This window comes from Propithecus coquereli, unplaced genomic scaffold (genome assembly GCF_000956105.1).
Source record: "Propithecus coquereli isolate 6110/MARCELLA unplaced genomic scaffold, Pcoq_1.0 Scaffold214, whole genome shotgun sequence".
In the NCBI taxonomy this organism is placed as follows: Eukaryota; Metazoa; Chordata; class Mammalia; order Primates; family Indriidae; genus Propithecus; species Propithecus coquereli.
In genome coordinates this window covers 4778611-4799614 of record NW_012146523.1, presented here as the reverse complement: position 1 = coordinate 4799614, position 21004 = coordinate 4778611, and the positions used below count along the sequence as shown (strand labels likewise).

The following is a 21004-nucleotide window of genomic DNA, read 5'->3' as shown; positions in this document are numbered from 1 at the left end:
GATTTGTAAATGATCAACTCTCCTATTCATATACATATTCTACATTATGTACTTGCTAACTGGAACAAAATTATAATTCAATCCATGAACAGTTTTTGAATGTAAATGTGTATTATGTGTCACCACACAAGTCCTTCCTTTCCAGCAGGGCAGGGCACCAGTACCTCCTTAACTACTGTGCTCAGTAACAGAATCGCCATCCTGGTGAAGACAGAGAACACACACACAGGCTGGTTAAAGACTCTTTCTTTCTCCATATCATGATAATTTTCTTCACTAAATTTTGCATAGCATTATATTCATTAAATGACATGTTAAAATGTATAGGAAAAAAGGTGAAGAGTCCAATTTCAAATTTTTTTATTAGACTCCATATATGAAATCTGACAAATCATAGAATGTCCTGATGGAATACAGAGTAGGGAGAAGCTGCTTGAAGAGGGTGAAGTTTGTGTGCCACGAGGTTAGTAAAGGAAGTAGCCATAAAATTTATATGACAAAAAAGAGGTCAAAGCTTAAGGCTGCCGGAGCATACTTGGCTTTATTATTTCCTAAGAGTTTACTGAGAATCCTCAGCCCATTGGAAAGAACTTGAAGGCTGGCCTAGATAATCTGGGGTTGAACCTCCAAGATGGAAGTAAGGGAAGCAAAGGTCAAGAAACAACAAACATACACAGAAACCCTGATAACAGCAACAACAGCAACAAAACAACCAAAAACTTATAGTCTGCACAGAAAAGAGTACTCTAGGTAGTGATTATGTAACATTAAGATACACAAAGTAAGTAAAATCTATATGGCCTATTGTTATGTGCTGCTTTAAGGAGAAATTCTGTTCCTTTGACTAATCTATTGTTTCTCAACCTTGGCTGCACATTCAAATCATCTTGGGAGCTTTGAAAAAATTACCATTACCTCTCACTGTAGAGAGAAGCCTGTGCATTGGTATTTTTTAAAAAATTCCTAGATAATTCTGGTATACAGTGAGGGATGAGGACCACTGATGTAGACTATGTGTAAGAGATGAAGATCAAACATACTTCAATTATAATGGCAGAGTAAAGGTGCTACCATAAGAATATGACAATTTGAATCTCATCATTTGAACAGACTTGACCACAGAAGAGATTAAAGAAAAACATAACACAAAAGAAACTGCATGAAGCCTTCATCTCTGAGGTACTGAGTAAATAGGTCCACTCTGAAAATCACAGGGTACTCAGGCAATTAAAGAACTCGTTTTAAAGAGCTCCTTAATAAGCTCGACTATATATAAGTCACCATATATGGTCTTCTGAAGTCAAAATAAGAGGAAAAGGAACATTTAATATTTTTCACACTGCACATCAAAAAATATGATTAGTCAAATCTTCAAGATCAGATATTCTAATTTTCAAAAGTTTAAATTTTATGAGGTAGGCATAAAATACATCTGTGGGAGATATGCTAGGTAAATAATAAGATGCAAGATATCCTAAATTTAAGTTTGTACCCTGTACTGACACAATCTGGGATTCAGTGAATGTCTAGTTCCTTTTAAAGCAGGTTTCAAATTTCCAGCTTTGACTCCTCTTCTAGGATGGTCTAGTTCAGTTCGTGCAGGTGAGTGACAAGAAATAAGTAAGAACTACAACCACATTAATCTGAGAGTTAGAATACAACTGTTCCTACTGATTCAATAAAGGTATGGTCTTCCACCATCATAAAGTGTTATAATCTGTCTATAAAAGTCAATCAGAATGGAAATGAAATCATGACATAAAGAGCTCAAGGATTAAATAGGCTTTGAAAGACAACTAAAAGAGCAAGACAATGTTATTGCAGAGAAGTGGGTTCTAATCATGTGCTCAGTATTAGCCCATGGTTTGACCTAAGACTAGTCAATTTTACCTAATCTTTTGCATAAAATACATTGGAAAAGATGATGTTTAAAGATTCTGCCCATCACTTTAATTCTATGCAAGACTTAGTTCTTTGGCAATGTTACTGACTAGGGAGATGTGAGTACGATGTTGAACTATGGAAATATTTTGCAGTAATCACATGGCAAAGATCAGAAACTCAAGAAGCTGAACTTACATGTGATGACTTGGAAATCTTAGAGAAGGATACGTTCTAATAAGTCTCCTTTAGTCAAGTCAAATCAGATTTTCTTAAGCTTTGCTAGTAGAGATAGCTAAAACAAGGAAGACATCTAATAATATTAACTCAGAGTTACATTTGTTCTGTTTTTGAGTTTGGTTGTCATTAAAACCAAAGTCGTGCGGTTATGATGAAGAATCAAAAGGATTAAAAAGTTCAATGCAAACAGATTATTCATTCGTGCATTATAAAGGTAAAGACGCGGTATTACATTAGAATGCAGAGTCAAACTACCGGCACTGATTAGGAAGAAAAAAGTCGCCTGACAACATGAATTTTCACATTATGTAAGCAAAAGACAATCACCATTAAACTAAGAGAATAAACTGCTGTTTAGCTATTGAGCCATTCTTAGACCAAAGTAGGCTTTTCTTTAGTTTTGGGGACTTCAAATAAAACAAAATGTTACATTTTAAAAATCTGACAAATCTGACCGATTGATTTCTCTAGAGAAGGTAAGGAATAATACGTGCCTAATGACACCTGTAAAAACAACAAAAAAAGATTATGTCACAGTTAACTCTGTAGGTCTACATTGCAGTTAATGGTCATCCTCATACAGCATGCCTAACACTTTTAATAAATGTCAAGGGTTATGCTACAGCAATCTGAGACAAGGGGTGTCCCTTTAGCTCTGGCAAACACACATCATTGTTACTGTTAATGAACAACAGCTTTTAGTTTTATTAATAAAAGAATAAAGAAAGCCAAAACATAGAAAGCAAAGATGTCAAACTGTCTTATATTTGGCTACAAAACTGATCTTCTTTCAACTCTATTTATATAAAGTCTTTTCCTGGGAAGGGAGATAAAAAGATAGCAGAGAAGGGATTAAAGAAGGAAGGGAGGTAGAAACAACAGATTCCAGATGCTTCTGATTTTTTACTAGAAATCAAATCTAAACTTCTATTTCAGGTTTTTAAGACACTCCAAAATCAGCCTTGACTACCAGTCTTTATTTATCATTAACCCACAGAACGCACCACCCATCTCCTAAGGTCAACCACCTTGCTGCTGCACAAACTATGTCCATTCTTACCTCTGTGTCTTCGATCTGAGTTTATGGTCTGAAATGTTTTTTACAGCTTCCCTACACTTATCCAAATCATTAGCCATATTTTGAGGTCCAGCTGATACCTCACATACTGCATTAAGTCTCACCTATCTAAATCAGAATTCACTAGCTTTTATTTTTCTGGAATTAACATACATAGGCATTTTATTATAAATTGTTTTATATGATGTAATTTTATTTTATATGCCTACTTTGTCTCTCATCAATGAGACAGTAAGATACTTAAAAGCAAGCCTCAGACTTCTACTCTATCTCTGTAACACTTCTCACAATACTGAATATGTGATAGATATTCAATAATATTTATTAATAACAGAAATTAAACTTAATTCTCTAAGTCAAACTTAATTCTATGAATTAAGAGCAGTATTAGAAAAAAAGTTTTAAAAATGTCTGAAGCAAATGTCTAGTTATCTACTCAATCTTCATTATCTTTCCAATGAATAACTGAAAAATGTAAAAGAAAAACTTAGAAAACTTAGAAAAGAATCAATTTTTAAATCACCAGTATCATCAACACTTAGAAGTAATTTCTGTCAACATTTTCTCATAGCATTCTTTCTTTGTAGTATTAATCATAATTTTAATTTAGATATTTATTTGATAACTATCTCCCTTCCCATACTTAAACTTCTAATATGAATAAGGACTGAATCTGTTTTAGTCACATTTATGTAGACAGCTTATGTGCAGTGCTGAATACATGGTAAATGTACATAAGTTCATGGAATTAGTTAATTTTGGTAAGCCCTTCCTGTATTTTAAAATTTAATTTAATTATGCCAGAGGTCAGGAAATGTTTTCAGTAAAGAGCCATAGAGTAAATATTTTAGGCTTTGTGGGCCATATGGTCTCTGTTGCAACAACTCAACTCTACCACTGTAGTGTGAAAGCAGCCATAGGCAATACATAAGTAAATGAGCATGGCTTTGTTCCAGTGAAACTTGGTATACAGAGATGGGCGGTGGACCAGATTTGACCATTAGGCTGTAGTTTGCCAACTCCTGAATGAAAACAATACATTGTGATTAGCTTTTCATTATCAATCTATACCCTTATTATGACTGTAACTATATACATCTTATAATATCCCATGGCTGTATCATAATTTACACAAGCAATCGGACTCTGCTGACATCTAAGGTTTTGGCAATATTCTATATTATATATGATACTACGTTGAACATTCTTATGCAAATTTTATTGCACATCTCTAATCATTTCCTTAAGAAAAAATCCTACGGTAGAATTCCTAGGTCAAGTAGTAGCCACATTTATTAATTTTGTTAATTTTTAAAATACAAAATCCTTTCATGATACTGTACTGATCTATATTTCTAGCCAGCAATGTAAACAAATACTTTCCCAAAATATTGTCAGTACTATACATATGTTTTCTTACCCATAAATACTTTATCATGCATGACTGGAGTTTAATATTTGCTATATTTTTCTAATTAGATAACATTGATGTAAAATGCCATTAAGTAATATATACCACTCAATGAAGCAAAGTATACCCCTGTGCAATACAAACCACCAAAAAAAAATACAAAATATTAAAATCACTCCAGAAAGTTCCTTTAATGTCCTTTTCCAATCAATACTTGTCCCACTCCCACTTCAACAGTATAACCATTGTTTGGATTAGTTTTGCCTATTCTAGAACACTGTATAAAATGTTGCCTGTTGTAGAGCATAATATTTTAAAAGAGTATATACTCTTTCTATTTATATTTCTCTTATATTCATCTCTACTGTTGAGGAGATGAACAGGCATTTGTTCCATTTTACTGCTGAAAAGTAGTAAGTTCTGTTGAGTGTAATTAGTCTATCCCTTCTTTTGAGAGAAACCTGGGCTATTTAAAATTTTTGGCTATTAATGAATAAGCTACTATAAGTATTATTGTACTGGCCTTTTTTTGTGTACAAAAGTTTCATTTCTCCTGAGTAGAGACACTACCTCACTGGGAAGATGTGTGCTTCATGAATGTTGTCAGTGTTCTTAACTGTAATCATTGCAGGTATGCCATTCAAATTACATGAAGGTTATCCTTATGTTATTGTCCTACAAGTCCCTGAGGTGCTGCTCATTTTTTAAAACTGTTCTTCTATTCTGTTCTTCAGATTAGATTATTTCTATTGATCTATCTTTAAGTTCATGACTCCTGTCATTTCCATTCTTTAAGTTTTAAGTCAGGTATTGTATTTTTCAGTGCTAGAATTTCCATTTGGGTCTTTTTTATTGCTTCACATTTTGCTAAGATTTCCTGTTTTTATTCATTGCAAGCATATTTTCCTTTACATTCTTAAGCAATTACAACGTCTGCTTTAAAATTCTTGCCTGCTAATTCCAACAGCTGAGTTATCTTGAAGTTAGTCTCTGTTGATTTCTTTTGAGAATGGGTTATTTTCCTGTTTCTGTGTAAATAGAATAATTTTGTGTTGTACTGTGAATATTGTACATGATATGATGCAGAAAGTTTGGGTTCCATTTTGTTACTCTGAAGAATATTTTTTCCCTTTTTCATTTAAGCAGGCAATTTTTTAATTTACTTTGTGCATGCACACACACACTTTCCAGGGCCTGCATTATATTCTTCAAACTAGCAAGACCAAAGGGTTTGGTTTTGATTTGTCAGTTTCAGCCACCCTACCTGAAAGAAACTCACCGAGTGCTATCTCCTTTCTTCAATGTTTGACTTCCCTCTACTTTCTGTCTACTCTCCAATGCCTTTGGGTGGTTGTTCTTCATCTTTTGTTCATAGGTTACAGTTGTTTTCTGCAGGACTTATATGATAGAGCTATTAGGCCATGCCAGAAGGAGAACTTCTCCATTCTATATTTTTTAAACTACAACAAGTTTATAGGAAATATACAATAACATAGGGTGTGGTTTGCAATTAACTCACTGAAAAGACAAACATTTTTCATGTTGAATAATATGTAACTTATCAGAAAGAAACTTTATGTCCTTTGCTCATTTTTTAAATTAGATGTTCATCATTTCCTTGATAGTAAATAAGTCTTACACACTAAGGGCATCAAATATTTTTTACATGTTACAAATACATTTTCCTAGTTTGTGATCTTTCTATTATGTTTATAGTATGTGACATATGGAAAATTCTATTTCCTCTATATTTATAGGTTTTTCTACTATAAAGTTAACGTTTGATTCTTCATAGTTTTTTTTTTTAAGAAAAACAGAAGGTCCCCAACATATAATGGTTCAATTTACCATATTTTGACTTTATGATGGTGCCAAAATGATACACATTTAATAGAAATCAAACTTCAAGTGCCTATACAACCATTGTTTTTCACTTTCAGTACAGTATTCAATAAATTGCATGATATATTCAACACTTTATTATAAAGTACACTTTGTGTTAGATGATTTTGCCCAACTGTAGGCTAATGTAAGTGTTCTGAGCACATTTAAGGTAGGCTAGGCTAAGCTATGACATTCAGTAGATTAGGTGTATTAAATGTATTACCAACTTACAATATTTTCAACTTATGATGGGTTTATCAGAACATAACCCCACTGTAAGTCAAGGAGCATCTGAATATGTTCATTGCAGAAAATTTTAAAAACAATCCATGAAAATAAAAATTACCCATAATCCACCTTCTTCCTCCCATATCCCTTTATGAGTAATCCACTGTATGAGTACATCACAATTAGTCTGTTCCTTCTTCTTTAGAGATTCCACAGAAACCTAGGCTATTTACAATTTTTTGGCTATTAATGAAGAAACTACTATAAATATTATTGCATAGGCTTTCTTTTTGAAAAAAACTGGGTATACTTTTAAGTCATTTGGAAAACTAAGGAGAATATGAAAAAATTACACATGATCATTACAATGATCTATAATCCACCCTTTTTCTCCAATATTTCCAGATATGTATTATTAAATTTTAGATTTGTTTCTTTTCTCTTATATAAATGTGTATCATTTTGTTATAAATAAGATTATACTATGATATGATTTTATATCTTTTTACTTAGCATATGAGCATGTTCACTTTTTGTTAATGATCCTTAAAATAGTTAAATATTAATGTTAATGATCTTTAAAATAGTTAAAAATTAACTATTAATTATCATATAATATTTTATTTAAGGATATTTTTTATAAGAAGATATACGGTAACAAAAATCAAGAAAAGAGGCCTGGTGCAGTGGCTCATGCCTATAATCCCAGGATTTGGGGAGGATTGCTTGAGCCAAGGAGTTCAGTACCAGCCTGAGCAACATAGTGAGATCCCCTCTCTTCAAAATATTTAAAAATTAGCCAGGCATGGTGGCATGTGCCTATAGTCCCAGCTACCAGGGATGCTGAGGTGGGAGGATCACTTGGGCCTAGGAGTCCAAGCCTACAGTGAGCTATGATTAGGTCACTGCACTCCAGCCTGGGAGACAGAGGGAGACTCTGTCACTAAAAAAAAAGTTTCAATTACAGTAAAAACCAAGCACCAAAAAAAAGGTATTATTAATTATAAACTACAAATTTTTTTTTAAAAAGTTTAACATGTAACTCCTATTATTATGCTATGTGGGTGATATGCTTTGGATGTTTGGCCCCTCCAAATCTCATGCTGAAATTGGATCCCAGTGTTGAATGTGGGGCCCAGTGGAAGGTGTTTGGGTCATGAGGATGGATCACTTATAAATGGCTTGGTACTCTCCCATGACAATGAGTGAATTCTCACTTTATTAGTTCATGGGATTGCTGGCTGTTTAAAAAAGCCTGGCACCACCTCCTGTCACTTTTTGCTCCTTCTCCTGCCATATGACATGCCTGCTCCCTCTTCACCTTCAGCCTTAACTGAAAGCTCCCTGAAGCCCTCACCAGAAGCAGATGCTGGTGCCATGTTTCTTCACAGTCTGCAGAACTATTGTGAGCCAAATAAACCTCTTTTCTTTATATATTGCCCAGCCAGGTATTTCCTTTATAGCAAAACAAAATGGAATAATATAGTGGGTATCAATGCATGTTTTAATAGGTAGATGGCCTGTAGTTTGTATATGCTGGGCTACAGCCCCCAAAAGAGTGTCATCTGAAACAATATTACAAATGTTCCAAGAAAATGAAATAAAAACTAAAAATTGCTTAAGCTGTAGGAAGAAAATTTTTCTATCTTGATGAAGTCTGGCATAAATAACACATAGCACACACAATCCAGTAACTAAAAAGTAATAACCAGAAATAAACTAACACATAGGCCATAAATGACAAATACCAGGCAAAGCATATTATCACTTGCCAAATCCACCCCTCATAAAAGACATAGCTAATTGATCTAATGACATCCTTTCTGATTGATCCCATTCACAGCGAATTAGGCAATTACCAACTGATTAAAATTGACACAGATGACGTGTTTTTGCTCTCTTTGACGCAAATGGTATGTTGTAATGGAAAGAGCATTAGGCTGGGCATAAAGATACCTAAATTCCAATAATGACTGTTAAATTAGCAAGTCAGATGATACTGAATAGGTAATTTACTCTCTTTGTTGAGGTATGAGATCATGTCTTTCTATTCCCCACTGTACCAAGGACCATATATTGTACATAGTAATACTACTTAAGGATAGTTTGTTTAGTTAACAAATCAGTGTAGTTATGGTTTATTCTGGAAGGGAAGTCATCTATGTGGAATCTTAAAAGGAAATCCAAGGGAATAAAAAGGTCAGTTTTAAATCTATCACTGTCCAAGTTGAACATGTGTACTGACTGTGCACTGACAGAACTTGAATAATTGACACAAAAATATTAGAAAAATATTGGAACCATCACAATTGTACATTCTGCTCCTTTGCTTTCCTTTAAAATAGTGATTAATTTTTACTACAATCTAATAAAATGGTTTTAAACTGAGATGTCTAATAGACACTTCAAAGTTAACATGTCCAAACTGTATTAATCCATCAACCACCAAAAATAAAATAAAATAACATAAAATAATAAAATTTTTCTACACAGTCTTCCTCATCTCTGCTAACTGTAATTCCACTTTTCACTTGTTCAGGACAGATAATAATAAGTCATCTCTTTCTCTATTGTCTCTACTTTCCAAATATATCTCAATGTGCTCATTTTCACCACCATTTATTTCTACCACCCTTTCAAGCCACCATCATTTGTCACCTGGATTATTTCAATCACATTAATCACATAATTACTGGTGTCTCTGATTCTGCCCTTGACCCTATTCCATCTATTCTCAGCACAGCAGTTTCTGATTATAAAACAGATCCAGTCTCTCTCTACCATTTAAAGTCATCTTTGTCTTTCCATTTCTCTTCTTAGGTAGCTAGAAGTCCTCATACCTACAAGACCCTAAATGATTCTATCTCCAATCATTTTGCTGAACTCCTCTCTTTTCACTCTACTCCTCATTCATTTCAATATAACCACAGTGGACTTTTTGGTGTCCCTCAAAGATGCCAGCTTCACTACTGTCTCACAGTCTTTGCACATGCTATTTTCTTCTGCTCAGATCATTCTTCTCAGAGATATCTGCATATTCACTCCTTCACCTCCTTAAGAATTTTGTCCAAAGGTCACTTTCTCAGTGAGACTTATATTGACCACCTATTAAAAACTCCAGTCCCATTCCAACACCAGCACTCCCCACTACCCTTACTCAATTTTACTTTTCTCCAGGACACTTATGTTTATTTATAATGTTTATTATTTGTCCTCCTTCTCCACTGAAATGTAAGATCCATAATTGTAATGATTTTTGTCTGTTTTATTCACTGTTCATATAATGGTGAGTGGCATACATAAAATAACATTTTCAAATGACTATGTTGCATATAACCCTAAGGTTCCACTCAAGTGCTCAAAGCAATCTCAAAATTCTATATTTGCTTTCTCAAAAATATATTTTTAGTGATGTAATAATTGACTAACACTAAAATACATTCAAATAGTATTACCAAATGCTAACACAATAGAGACAACCAATGCATTAAAATATGATGCCAGATAAACTTGTTTATGGGCCTCAGAATAAAATCTCTGTCATCTGTTTAACTAATAATATTCTGAAAATTTGAGTAAATACTAAAAAATCATTACCCTTTAGAACTGCTTCTTTATGTGATTTAGGATTTATTCTATACTTTGCATCCCCCAAAAGAGAAAAATACAAAAATAAATTTGAAAGAGATACATGTTAGGCTGCAACTGTAATCTATAACGTCTGATTTAAAATCTGTTTCATAAAATAATACAACATTGTTGTCATTTATTGACTCTGGTAAATGTAACAAAATGAAGCATAATATAATAAAACACTACTTTTATCTGTTTTATACATTACAGTTCAAAGCAAATTCCAGCCCTACCCATCCAATAAAGGACTGATTATTTTTTTAACTGTTTCTAATCTACCAGTCTAATATATTCCAGAGTATCCCATACACCAAACTGCCTCCTTTATTATTTTTCCAACAGACATACAAGATTCCTATAAAAATGTATTTCAGTCAAAATGTAATTATTTGTGGGTATCTGCAACAAGTTTATCAGTGTCAGGCTCTGATTATATGCAAAGAATGCCAATTACAACTGGAGGATCATCAGGTAGCTTAAGTGAAGTGTGATCTGGTACTCAGATTTTATATATAAGGGCGTGGTACTGTTTAAAGACCATACTTAATTTTAAATTAATTTCTCAGAAGAAGAAAGCATTTAAGTTTATTACAGCAAAATAACTGAAAGTTAATGTCTAGGATAACTAGAATAATAAAAACTTATTAATGAAGTACTGGTAGAAATGCTATGACATTTTATAATATTTATTCATTTCAATGATATTTTTGTTCAAAGATGTGTAATTCTTTGTGTTTGTGTTCAAATGTAGACTTTTCACAAATATACCTTCAAAATGAGTTCCATAAATTGTTTAAAATATTATATTCATCTATCCTGACAAAATTTCCTGCCAACTTTTGAAGATTTCATTTACATCTGAAACTAAAACATACTGTACCTTTCTCTGTGAGAAGAAAACTAGCCATTTTTTTCAAGAGTATTTGTGTCCAATTATATATAATGTTATTGTGAAATTGCCCTGTCTTTGGAAAGACGACAATCATAACAAGCCACTAATTCCTATAATAGGGGTATGAGTTAACAAATGTCACTGAGAAACACTGGATCAATGAGCAATGACCATTATACAGTTGTCCCCCCCTTATCCATGAAAGATACATTGTAAGACCCAGTGGATGCCTGAAACCACAGATAGTACCGAACCCCATACATACTATGTTTTCTCCTATACATAGAGACATAAAGTTTAATTTATAAATTAGGTAAAGTAAGAGATTAACAATAATAAAATAGAAAAATTACAGTATATTATAATAATATACTGTAATAAAAGTTGAACATGGTCATTCTCTCGAAATATCTTATTGTACTATACTCACCCATTTTGTGATGATATGAGATGATAAAAATCAGACCACGGTTGACCATGGGTAACTGAAACCATGGATAAGGGGAACTACTGTGTACTTTCTTCAGTTATTTTTAAAATAATTCGGCTGTATTTATCATTGATATAAGTCTATTACTCATGATTCCATTGGCATAACATCAGGCCTGATAGGTATACACAAATACTTACTGCTAATTAACTTTTACTGTGTCCGTGTGCAGAAAAGAGTTAACATAGTAGACATGACACTACTATCCTTAGGAAGGGCTTCTTGCAAGGTTGGCCCTTAGCTGGCATCTGAGAACTTGGGTTTGGGGAGCGTTCCCACCATTACCTAATTGATACGAGTGGCTCGCTGTGCCCAAATTGTTTGTACAAACAGTATAGTTTATCCTGAACACCTGCTTTCGTTCTGGGAATCTGAAATTTTGGTATGTTAGGAACAGGGTGCCCACATGACCGACTCCCAACAAAAACTGGCAACTGAGTCCTTAATGAACCCTCTTGGTAGACAACATTTCACATGTGTTGTCACAACTCAGTGTTGGAGGAATTAAGCACATCTGAGTGACACTACCAGGAGAGGACTCTTACAGCTTGTGTCTGGTTTCCTCTGAACTTGTCTCACATGCTTTTTCCTTTTGTAGATTTTGTTTTCTATCTTTTTGATGTAATAAATCTTGGCCATGAATACAACTATATGCTGAGTCCTGTGAGTCTTCCTAGCAAATCACCAAACTCAGGAGTGGCCTTGGGGACCCATGACACAGTCCAGTGTAAGTCCAAAGAGCAGAAACCGTGCTTTACATCTATTTGTATTTCTTAGAGTGCATAACATAATCTTATATATAACATATTCATCATATTTGCGATTATTATCCTCTTAATATATCCAAACCAGTCTAAAGATGTGTTGCATCTCCACTTCTGTGTTAGTTAATATTGATGAACTGGTTAAATGACAAAAATATCTATGAAAATAATGGTACAGTTCAAACAACAAAGGAAAAGTTCTTGGCAGGTTCAAAAGTCTATATACTCCTTCACCTTGTTTCAAAGCTGTTTTGATAATTCTCTGCATGCAAACTTCCTAAAGAATATCCTAAGCATTTTTAATTTTCCTTTTTTATCTACTCACATATCTTTGGAATTTAGCAAAATTTAACATACTTCAGTTATGTGTGACTGATAGAAGAGGGCAGGCATTTTGTCAAGCTTCTGTATTATTTAACTATAGCTCTGTGATGTTTCCAAGAAACAAACAATCCATGCTTCCTTGTACTTTACATAATTCCTTCAGAACTATACCCCACTTATTGGACAAAAGATCAAAAAGACTGCAACACAGATAGCAAAGAAACATTAAAATAAAGCAAAAGAAGGCCCAAGGGAAGAAAAGAGTCAGTGAGAAGAAGAATATAGCTAGGTTAAAGAAAGTTCCAGGCAGGGCACGGTGGCTCACGCCTGTAATCCTAGCTCTCTGGGAGGCCAAGGCGGGCGGATTGTTTGAGCTCAGGAGTTCGAAACCAGCCTGAGCAAGAGCGAGACCCTGTCTCTACTAAAATTAGAAAGAAGTTAATTGGACAACTAAAAAATATATACAAAAAATTAGCCGGGCATGGTGGCGCATGCCTGTAGTCCCAGCTACTCGGGAGGCTGAGGCAGGAGGATTGCTTGAGCCCAGGAGTTTGAGGTTGCTGTGAGCTAGGCTGACACCACAGCACTCTAGCCCGGGCAACACAGTGAGACTCTTTCTCAAAAAAAAAAAAAAAAAAAAAGGTCCAAGCCATTCCTGATGACAAAGTACTTTTTTGGTCTTGATCTCTCACAGCAAAAAGAAAAAAAGCTCTTATTATTTTTAAAGCAAACATCATTATCTAACAGAGACTTTATATCAAATGTTAACTATGTACTTCAAAAAAGCAAAGAAATATAATGAGGTATTTTTACAAAACATAGCAATTCAGTGACTTTTTATCTTACAGAAGTTCTATTTCCAGAAGAAAAATTTAAAATATTAGAATGCATACTCTATGAATATATGACACAAACAATATTTTTAAAAACATTACTAAAGTAGAAAATATAAATCATTAAATTAGTGAATTCGAACAGCTGGAAAAAGGCCCCAAGCTGAAAGTATCCTCCAGAGTTTGTCGAACCATCTCCCTAAGATACAAGTTGATAACTCCTAGATCCAAGAAAGAGCAATGATTCCATCATCACCGTTGCTAGAAGGGGATTTCTGTTTTGGCTTTTCAGAGGTGAGGAAAGTGGGAGGAAGAAAGAAAGAGATTTAGCCATTGTAAAGTTTTCCTTCGGTTCCATTCCCAAGGTACTCAGTGTTCACTGTTTTAATGTTGACCAAGAAAATCAAATGGAAAAGCTTTCCTACATAATAATTTTTCAGGCATTTAGCAGAAAGTCAGATCGCTTATTAAAATTCCTGTATCTTTATCTAAGAACCATACAATTACCAGTATACTTTAGTCATTTATTTTAGTGGCTCTATTCACTGCCAATAATGTCACTGGCAAAAGAAGAATACTATAAAGTTGAAATTTATATTTTAATCAGTAACTCATCTTTTAACAGTAACAGAGCTTATAATCTTGTCAAAATTTCCACAATAATAAGATCAGTATTCTCAATTCTGTAAGTATCTAATCTCTAAGTCAAGACACTTTTATGAATCAAATGAAAGTAAAGTTCCAAAAGAAGAGGTGATCACTATTTTTTCTCTTCAAAAAGAAACATACACATTTATGTTTCTTACTTTACATTCTTAAAAACATATTTCATACCAAGATTCTAAAGTTGACACTATTTTAATAATATAAACATTGGTTAATTGTCACCCAAAAGCTTTTTTGTATTGGGTTATAGTTTTCATTATATTGAAATGGTGCAGTCACTGGAACTTACACAAATTCACTGTAGAATCAGAATCATGCAATTGTTGACTAAAGTCAATTTTAGAAGTACTGGAGTATATAATGATGAAATATTCTAAATGTTATCTGCTAAGACATTTTAACCATATTTAAACATTAGGTGAAATATGCAACTTAGACTAAATCAATATATAGTAAAAACCAATAGTGTATAATGAAGGTATCATGTAAGCTGGTTAAAAAATTATAACGAAGACAGAACTAGTAAGAATATAGCAACCTGGCTGAAATTGATATTCATTAGGGTACTCCTCACATCAATAGGGAGCATTTGGACTCTGTGGTCTTTATCAGTGTCCCAGCTGGTAATGGTTGAAGGTTAATGCCTTACCCAATTCTGTTCAATTTTCTATCCTAATTAGCCCTCCAAATCTATAGCTGTGAGCACCAAGTGTCTGTGCTCAAAAGAAACTAATTAATGCTAGCAAATTAGATCAAGTCCAAAGATCCAACAGCCAAACTCTTAGTTAAATGCTCCTTGTTAATAGGAAGTGTAGCTGTCAATAACTGCTGTTGGTGACTATAATGAGGCATCTTTCCTTCATTGAAAGTGATTTCATTTCTCTTTGTCCCTGGAAAAGCTGTTCCACTCCCTTCACAAACCTAAGTTGCTGGTAGTCTGACCCAATTCTTATGATCAGCTAGGTTGAAATGACATTAAAAAAAAAAAAAAAATCAAACAGAAAAGCTTTCCTACATAATCATGTTTCAGGCATTTAGCAGAAAGTCAGATCACTTATTAAAATTTCTATATCTTTATCCAAGAATCAAACAATTAGCACGCACAATGCTTTTATATAAAATCCTATAATTATTTAATAAAGCAAAGGCTATAAACAGTAAATAAACTACAATGCAAGTGTCCTGATTCTAAATTATGTCTTATTGTTCAGTTTAAATGCAGCTTTCTTCTGCTGCTCGAGCAATACTAATGTTCATTCTTTCCTAATTTACATAGTTAAACAGGGAAAATACTAAGGATTTATCTTATAAAATAATCAATTTTAGACTCTAAAATACTATTTTGGACCAAAGGCCTAAAATAATCAATCTATGATTACCTATAAGAAATTTAAATATTCAAAAATCAATAATAACATACATTCTAATAAAAGCAAATGCATTGAAATAATCCAAATGAATCTCAGATTTTAAGATGCTTTCAAGTCTTTAGAAAACTGTGAAGATATTAAAAAACAAAACTTAACCATCAACATCCTAAACAACTTTTGATAAAGAAGTAAAAATTAAACACTTTCTCCTCTGTACCATTACAAAGTAGTAGTTGTGCAACACAAATATTTTAAAGTTATACTCTATTCTTTCATTTTGAAAACTAAAAACAAAGTTTCACTGACTAAGAGTAAACAAAAGCATTTCTGAAAATCAAAGCTACACAATCATTCTGCATTTTCATCTGAATCACGTCAGTAAAAATTAAATCTATAATTGAGTTAGCTGGCTTTCTTTCATTCTAGGTATCAGGACAATGTGTTACAAAACAGAATAAATACAACTTATTTTTATAACTTTAGAATGATATCAATAATAAGTAAATTTTCCTAGTAGTGAAAAGTTAACCCTATAATTATATTATCCGTTTTTAAGTTTTATCCTCCCTCACCTGAATCAGGATGTATATTTTTTAAAGTTCTATGATGCAAGTGGAGGACATACCTCTTGTGACTATCAGCATGACACCTGCCAATGTCAGATGTGCACCAAACCCTGTTTGCAGGTGCCAATGGGTTAGTTTCTCCCGACATTTGGCGGTGGGAGTTGAAGGAAGGAGCTCTGATTAAACAACTAATTCACAGTGAAAGCAAAACTATAGAATGATTATTTATTTTAAATTACTAACTTATAGATGGATTTTAAAATGGAATAGGTCATAATAAGTCATTTAACTTAAGAAACAGAAATGACCATCACAATTGTTGAGTCTAAGGAACTATTCTTATCTCTCCATCTATCAACTGCAAAATTCCTCTCTAAGGGCTGACGGCAGGAATGAGGACAGAAATGACACAGTTTTGGAGTTGACACAGCCCTGCTCCCCTATATAGAAACTTGCAGTGGAAGTACAGCCTATCATCCTCTCTAAAAATTATTGTGGTCCCTTCCCACAATGAAAAGTGAAGAAGGGGAGCCAGAAAAATAGCCTATGTCAGTAAAATTTTACTACTTTTTTTTGATGGCCACTCTAAGAGGTCGTTTATTTTTTAAAGATATTTCTAATATTGCCACCTGTTTTTCTAGTTACTCATCACTTACAAATGTATTATTACCTCATTTTTACCTTCCACTGCTTCATTTACATTTTTCCCTAGAGTGTTAAATATTAATCAATAATATGTCTCTAGATTTATAGAATATAGGAATATTTCATATTAAAAAACATTTTCCAAAGAAAAACATACATGTGTGGGTGCCTAGTGCATGCATTTACATAAATATCTTCCACTTAGAAACATAAAACAAAAAACTCAGACTCACTGTAGGTCCTTTTGGGATTCCATTAACAATTCAGTAATAGACAATGACACCAAAGAAAATCATCTTAGAATATATATACACACATACGCACATATATATATGAATATGTTGATAGATGAAAAACAGGTACATGTTAGATTTGATTTTTCTTCTTCCCTATCAAAATCAGCAGAATAACTCAGTTCCCCAAAACACTCATAACAAATTTTTCTCAATATACAACTGTACTTTTGGAGGAAAAAGTGTTTTACTAGTAATTTGGGGGAATATTTTTAAATTGTAAATGAATTGAACACTGCTGGAAGTTCTGAAAGCTGAAATACTGGTATTTCAGTGAAAGGGTGAGAAGCAATTCATACATATTAATTCACTGACTACTTGACTCTGAGGCTAAGGATTAAATTCAGATCATATTATTAAAAATAAATTTGATCTTTATATGAATATTTGAATCTTACCTTGAACTTGTTCAGAACACCTCTCTCTGGCCTTTTCTCTCATTATTTTAGGGATCAAAACATCTTTTTCGACATGTCTAAGATGCTGCTCTGGAAGAAAAAAAGATCTTTCTTTAATAAAGTCTCAAGTAAATCAACAGATTAGCAGAAAAATAAACACTCTCATTTGCTTAAAAGCCTATGCAAACATATTCAAAACTGACTCTTTTACAGCCTGATATAACTGTGATTATTTTAGTCACTGAAAATCATCCTAAATATCTTTTGATATACAAAAAAAAAATGAAAGGGACAGAGGCAACATCTTTCCAAAAATTTATGCAAACTATGGCATTTTCACTTGATAACATATTCCATGCAGTCTTGTCAAAATTAGAATCTAAATCACCTTCTTATTAATGTAATTCACAAAAAGAGATTTTTTCATTGATACTAACATCCAAGGATAGATGAAGAGCTACAAGATTAAGAAACACATGAGTAGTTTTTCTATCTGATAATGAAAGTAGACCTAAGAAAGAAGTGGCAGAAGAAAAAGTGGAACTATGGGTCCATATACAAAGCACATAAGATTTCTCTGCATTTTAAACCCAGCCACCACAACTGGACTAAAATGACAGACTTAGCACCTGATCCATAGTTCCACCTGCTCTTTAATTTCTAAGAGAGTCCTGAAAAACAAACAAAAGGTAAGTGTCCTCAGTGAACAAAAAATGTTGAGTAATCTCATTACTGAAAAACAAAAGGCAAAAGAGATCAGGTTAAGGGAGCTAATCATATTCCTATAGAGTACCCAGGAAAAAAATTGATGCCAAATGTGGGTGTTGCTCCTGCTCTGAAGCAGCAAAAAAGGAAAGTGATAAACTTCCCTGAAGGAAACTAAAGAGTTATTGGTGGAAGTACCTCTGTAAAACACAAATGGTTGGCTTCTCTTCTGCCTTCAGGCCATGGGTGGATAACGTAATTACAGGTATTTTATTCCCAAAAGACTAGGAAGTTTCCCAGTATCTAGTGACACCTAGGAAAATGACAAACACCTAAACACTTTCTGGTACTATGCTGTCCTCAGTCTCAGGATGCAGGCAGCAATGAACTGACCTATGTTAGCAGTGAAGCTAACATGGCATCTCAAAAAGCAAACGAAATCAACAAAACAGCCAAAAAGCACACAAATTTGATGAAAGACAACACAGTGAAAGGGAGAAACCAATTAAAATTAATCAAAAAGTAAACAACTCTAAAGAGGGTTAAAAGAGTAAAGGGTTAAAGATTTTAGACTACTATAATAAGTTTACTGAGACAAATAAAAAGACATGAGTCCTCAGACAAAATGGCCCATTGATTACCTAAATGCACTTTGATAAAATGTCTGAAACTCCAAAATCCTAAAAGCTTCAAAAGGGGAAAACGTTGCCCACATAAAGGAATGAGAATCAGATTTACATCATGTTTCACTGGCAAAACATGATGCAACAGGACAATGGAGAAATAACTTCAAAGTTCTGAGAATTACTTTATATCCAAGAATTCTAAAGTCAATTAAACCACCAATTAAGAGCGAAGTTAAGGAAATTTTCAGATACGTAGAAAACTAAAATGTTTACCACCTTTAAACTCTACAGAAAAAGAAATCTCTTCACTACAGTTGACTCTTGAACAACAAATGCAGGTCCACTCAATACACTGATTTTGTTCAACCAAACACGATTAAACATACAATATTTTGGGGATGCAAATCTGCATATACAGAGGGCTGATTGCCATATACACAGGTTTTCCAGGTCAGACTATGGGGACTTGGGTATATACAGATTTTGGTATATGGAAGGGGTAGTTGATCCTGGAAACAGTCCCCTGGGTATACTGAGGGGGGACTGTACTATTGTCATGCAACAACCACTAATCAAACTTAAGTGACATAGAACAATAAACATTTTATTATGCTTAGGGATTCTATGGGTCATAGGGGACTCATCAGGGAAGACTCAAATGACTGGTGTTGATTTCAACAGCTGCAAAAGCTGGAGCTAAAGGATTTTCTTCCAAAATTACTTTTCTTCACCTACATATTTGACACCTGGCCTGGAATGGCTCAGGTTTATAGACCTGAGCACCTAACCATGGCCTCTTTATATGGAGCCATGAAACATCATTCCTGCTACACTATACTGATTCAAGTCACTAAGGATAGCCAATACTCAAGTGGAGGGGAGTTAGACTTTATTCTTTGTGGCAAGGCCACATTCTAGAAGAGCATGAGGGACAAGAGATGATGTTGTGACCTTCTTTATAAAATAAAATCTGTCACAAGAAGTAATTCTATACTGGGATAGAATAAAATTGAACCCATGATGTATAAATGCGAAATATATAAAGCATATTAGAAAAACATACATTTAAATTAACTCGTTAAAACTGCAAAGTACTTGAACAACATTATCAACTAACTTGACCTAACTAACATTTATAGAATATTCTACCCAATAATAGCAGATCACCTACAAAGATAAATCACAACCTGGCTATGAAACAAATCTCAATAAATTTGAAAGAATTCAAGCCACACAAAGTATGTTCCCTGATGTCAATGTAAAAATAACAGAAAGATCTCTGGATAATCTCCAACTATTTGTAGGCTAAATAACACATTTTTAAATAATCGATGGATCTAAGAAGATATCAAAAGGGAAAACAGAAAACACCTTGATATAAACAAAAATGAAAACACAACGTATCAAAATGTGTATGATGCAGCTAAAACAGTACTGAGAGAAAAATCTGCAGCACTAAAAGCCTATGTAGAAAAAGAAGAGAGGTCTTAAATCAACTTAAGCATCTACCTTGAGAAACCAGAAAAAGAATAACTTAAATATAAAGCAAGCAAAAGAAAGGAAATGATGAAGATCAAAGCATAAGTCAATGAAATAGAAGACAAACCAATATAGGGAAAAAAACTGATTCTTTGAGAAGATCATTAAAATTCATAAACTACTAGCCAGACTAATCAGGAAAAAAGGACAAAAATTTCAAACATCAGAAATGATAAAACATTTTTAAATGATAATAAAGGAATATTATGAACAAAGTTAGGCCAATAAACTTGACAACTAAAATGTAATGAACAAATCCCTAAAAAAAAAAACACAACCAAAACTCACTCAAGAAGACAGAGATAACCAGTATTGTCCCATATCTATTAAAGCAATTGGATTTATAGTTAAAAGCCTTCCCACAAAGAAAATTCCAGGCCCAGATAAACCTCTCTGATGAACTGACCAAATATTTAAAAAAAAAAAACTCTACACAAACTCTTCCAAAAAAGTGCTCTTGAGACCAGCATTACCCTGACACCAAAACCAAAGACATTACAAGAAAAAGTCAGCCCTATATCCCTCATGAATATATATG

General features: G+C 33.4%; 1 protein-coding gene across 1 annotated transcript in view; it reads right to left on the bottom strand.

Annotated features, from left to right (window-relative positions):
- CMC1 (C-x(9)-C motif containing 1) overlaps nt 1-21004 on the bottom strand; it is a 73353-nt gene that overhangs the window by 32491 nt on the left and 19858 nt on the right. Inside the window, exon 2 of the mRNA XM_012644573.1 lies at nt 17597-17686. Within this exon, the coding sequence (XP_012500027.1) occupies nt 17597-17686 (90 nt within the window). The remainder of the gene's footprint in view (nt 1-17596; nt 17687-21004) is intronic.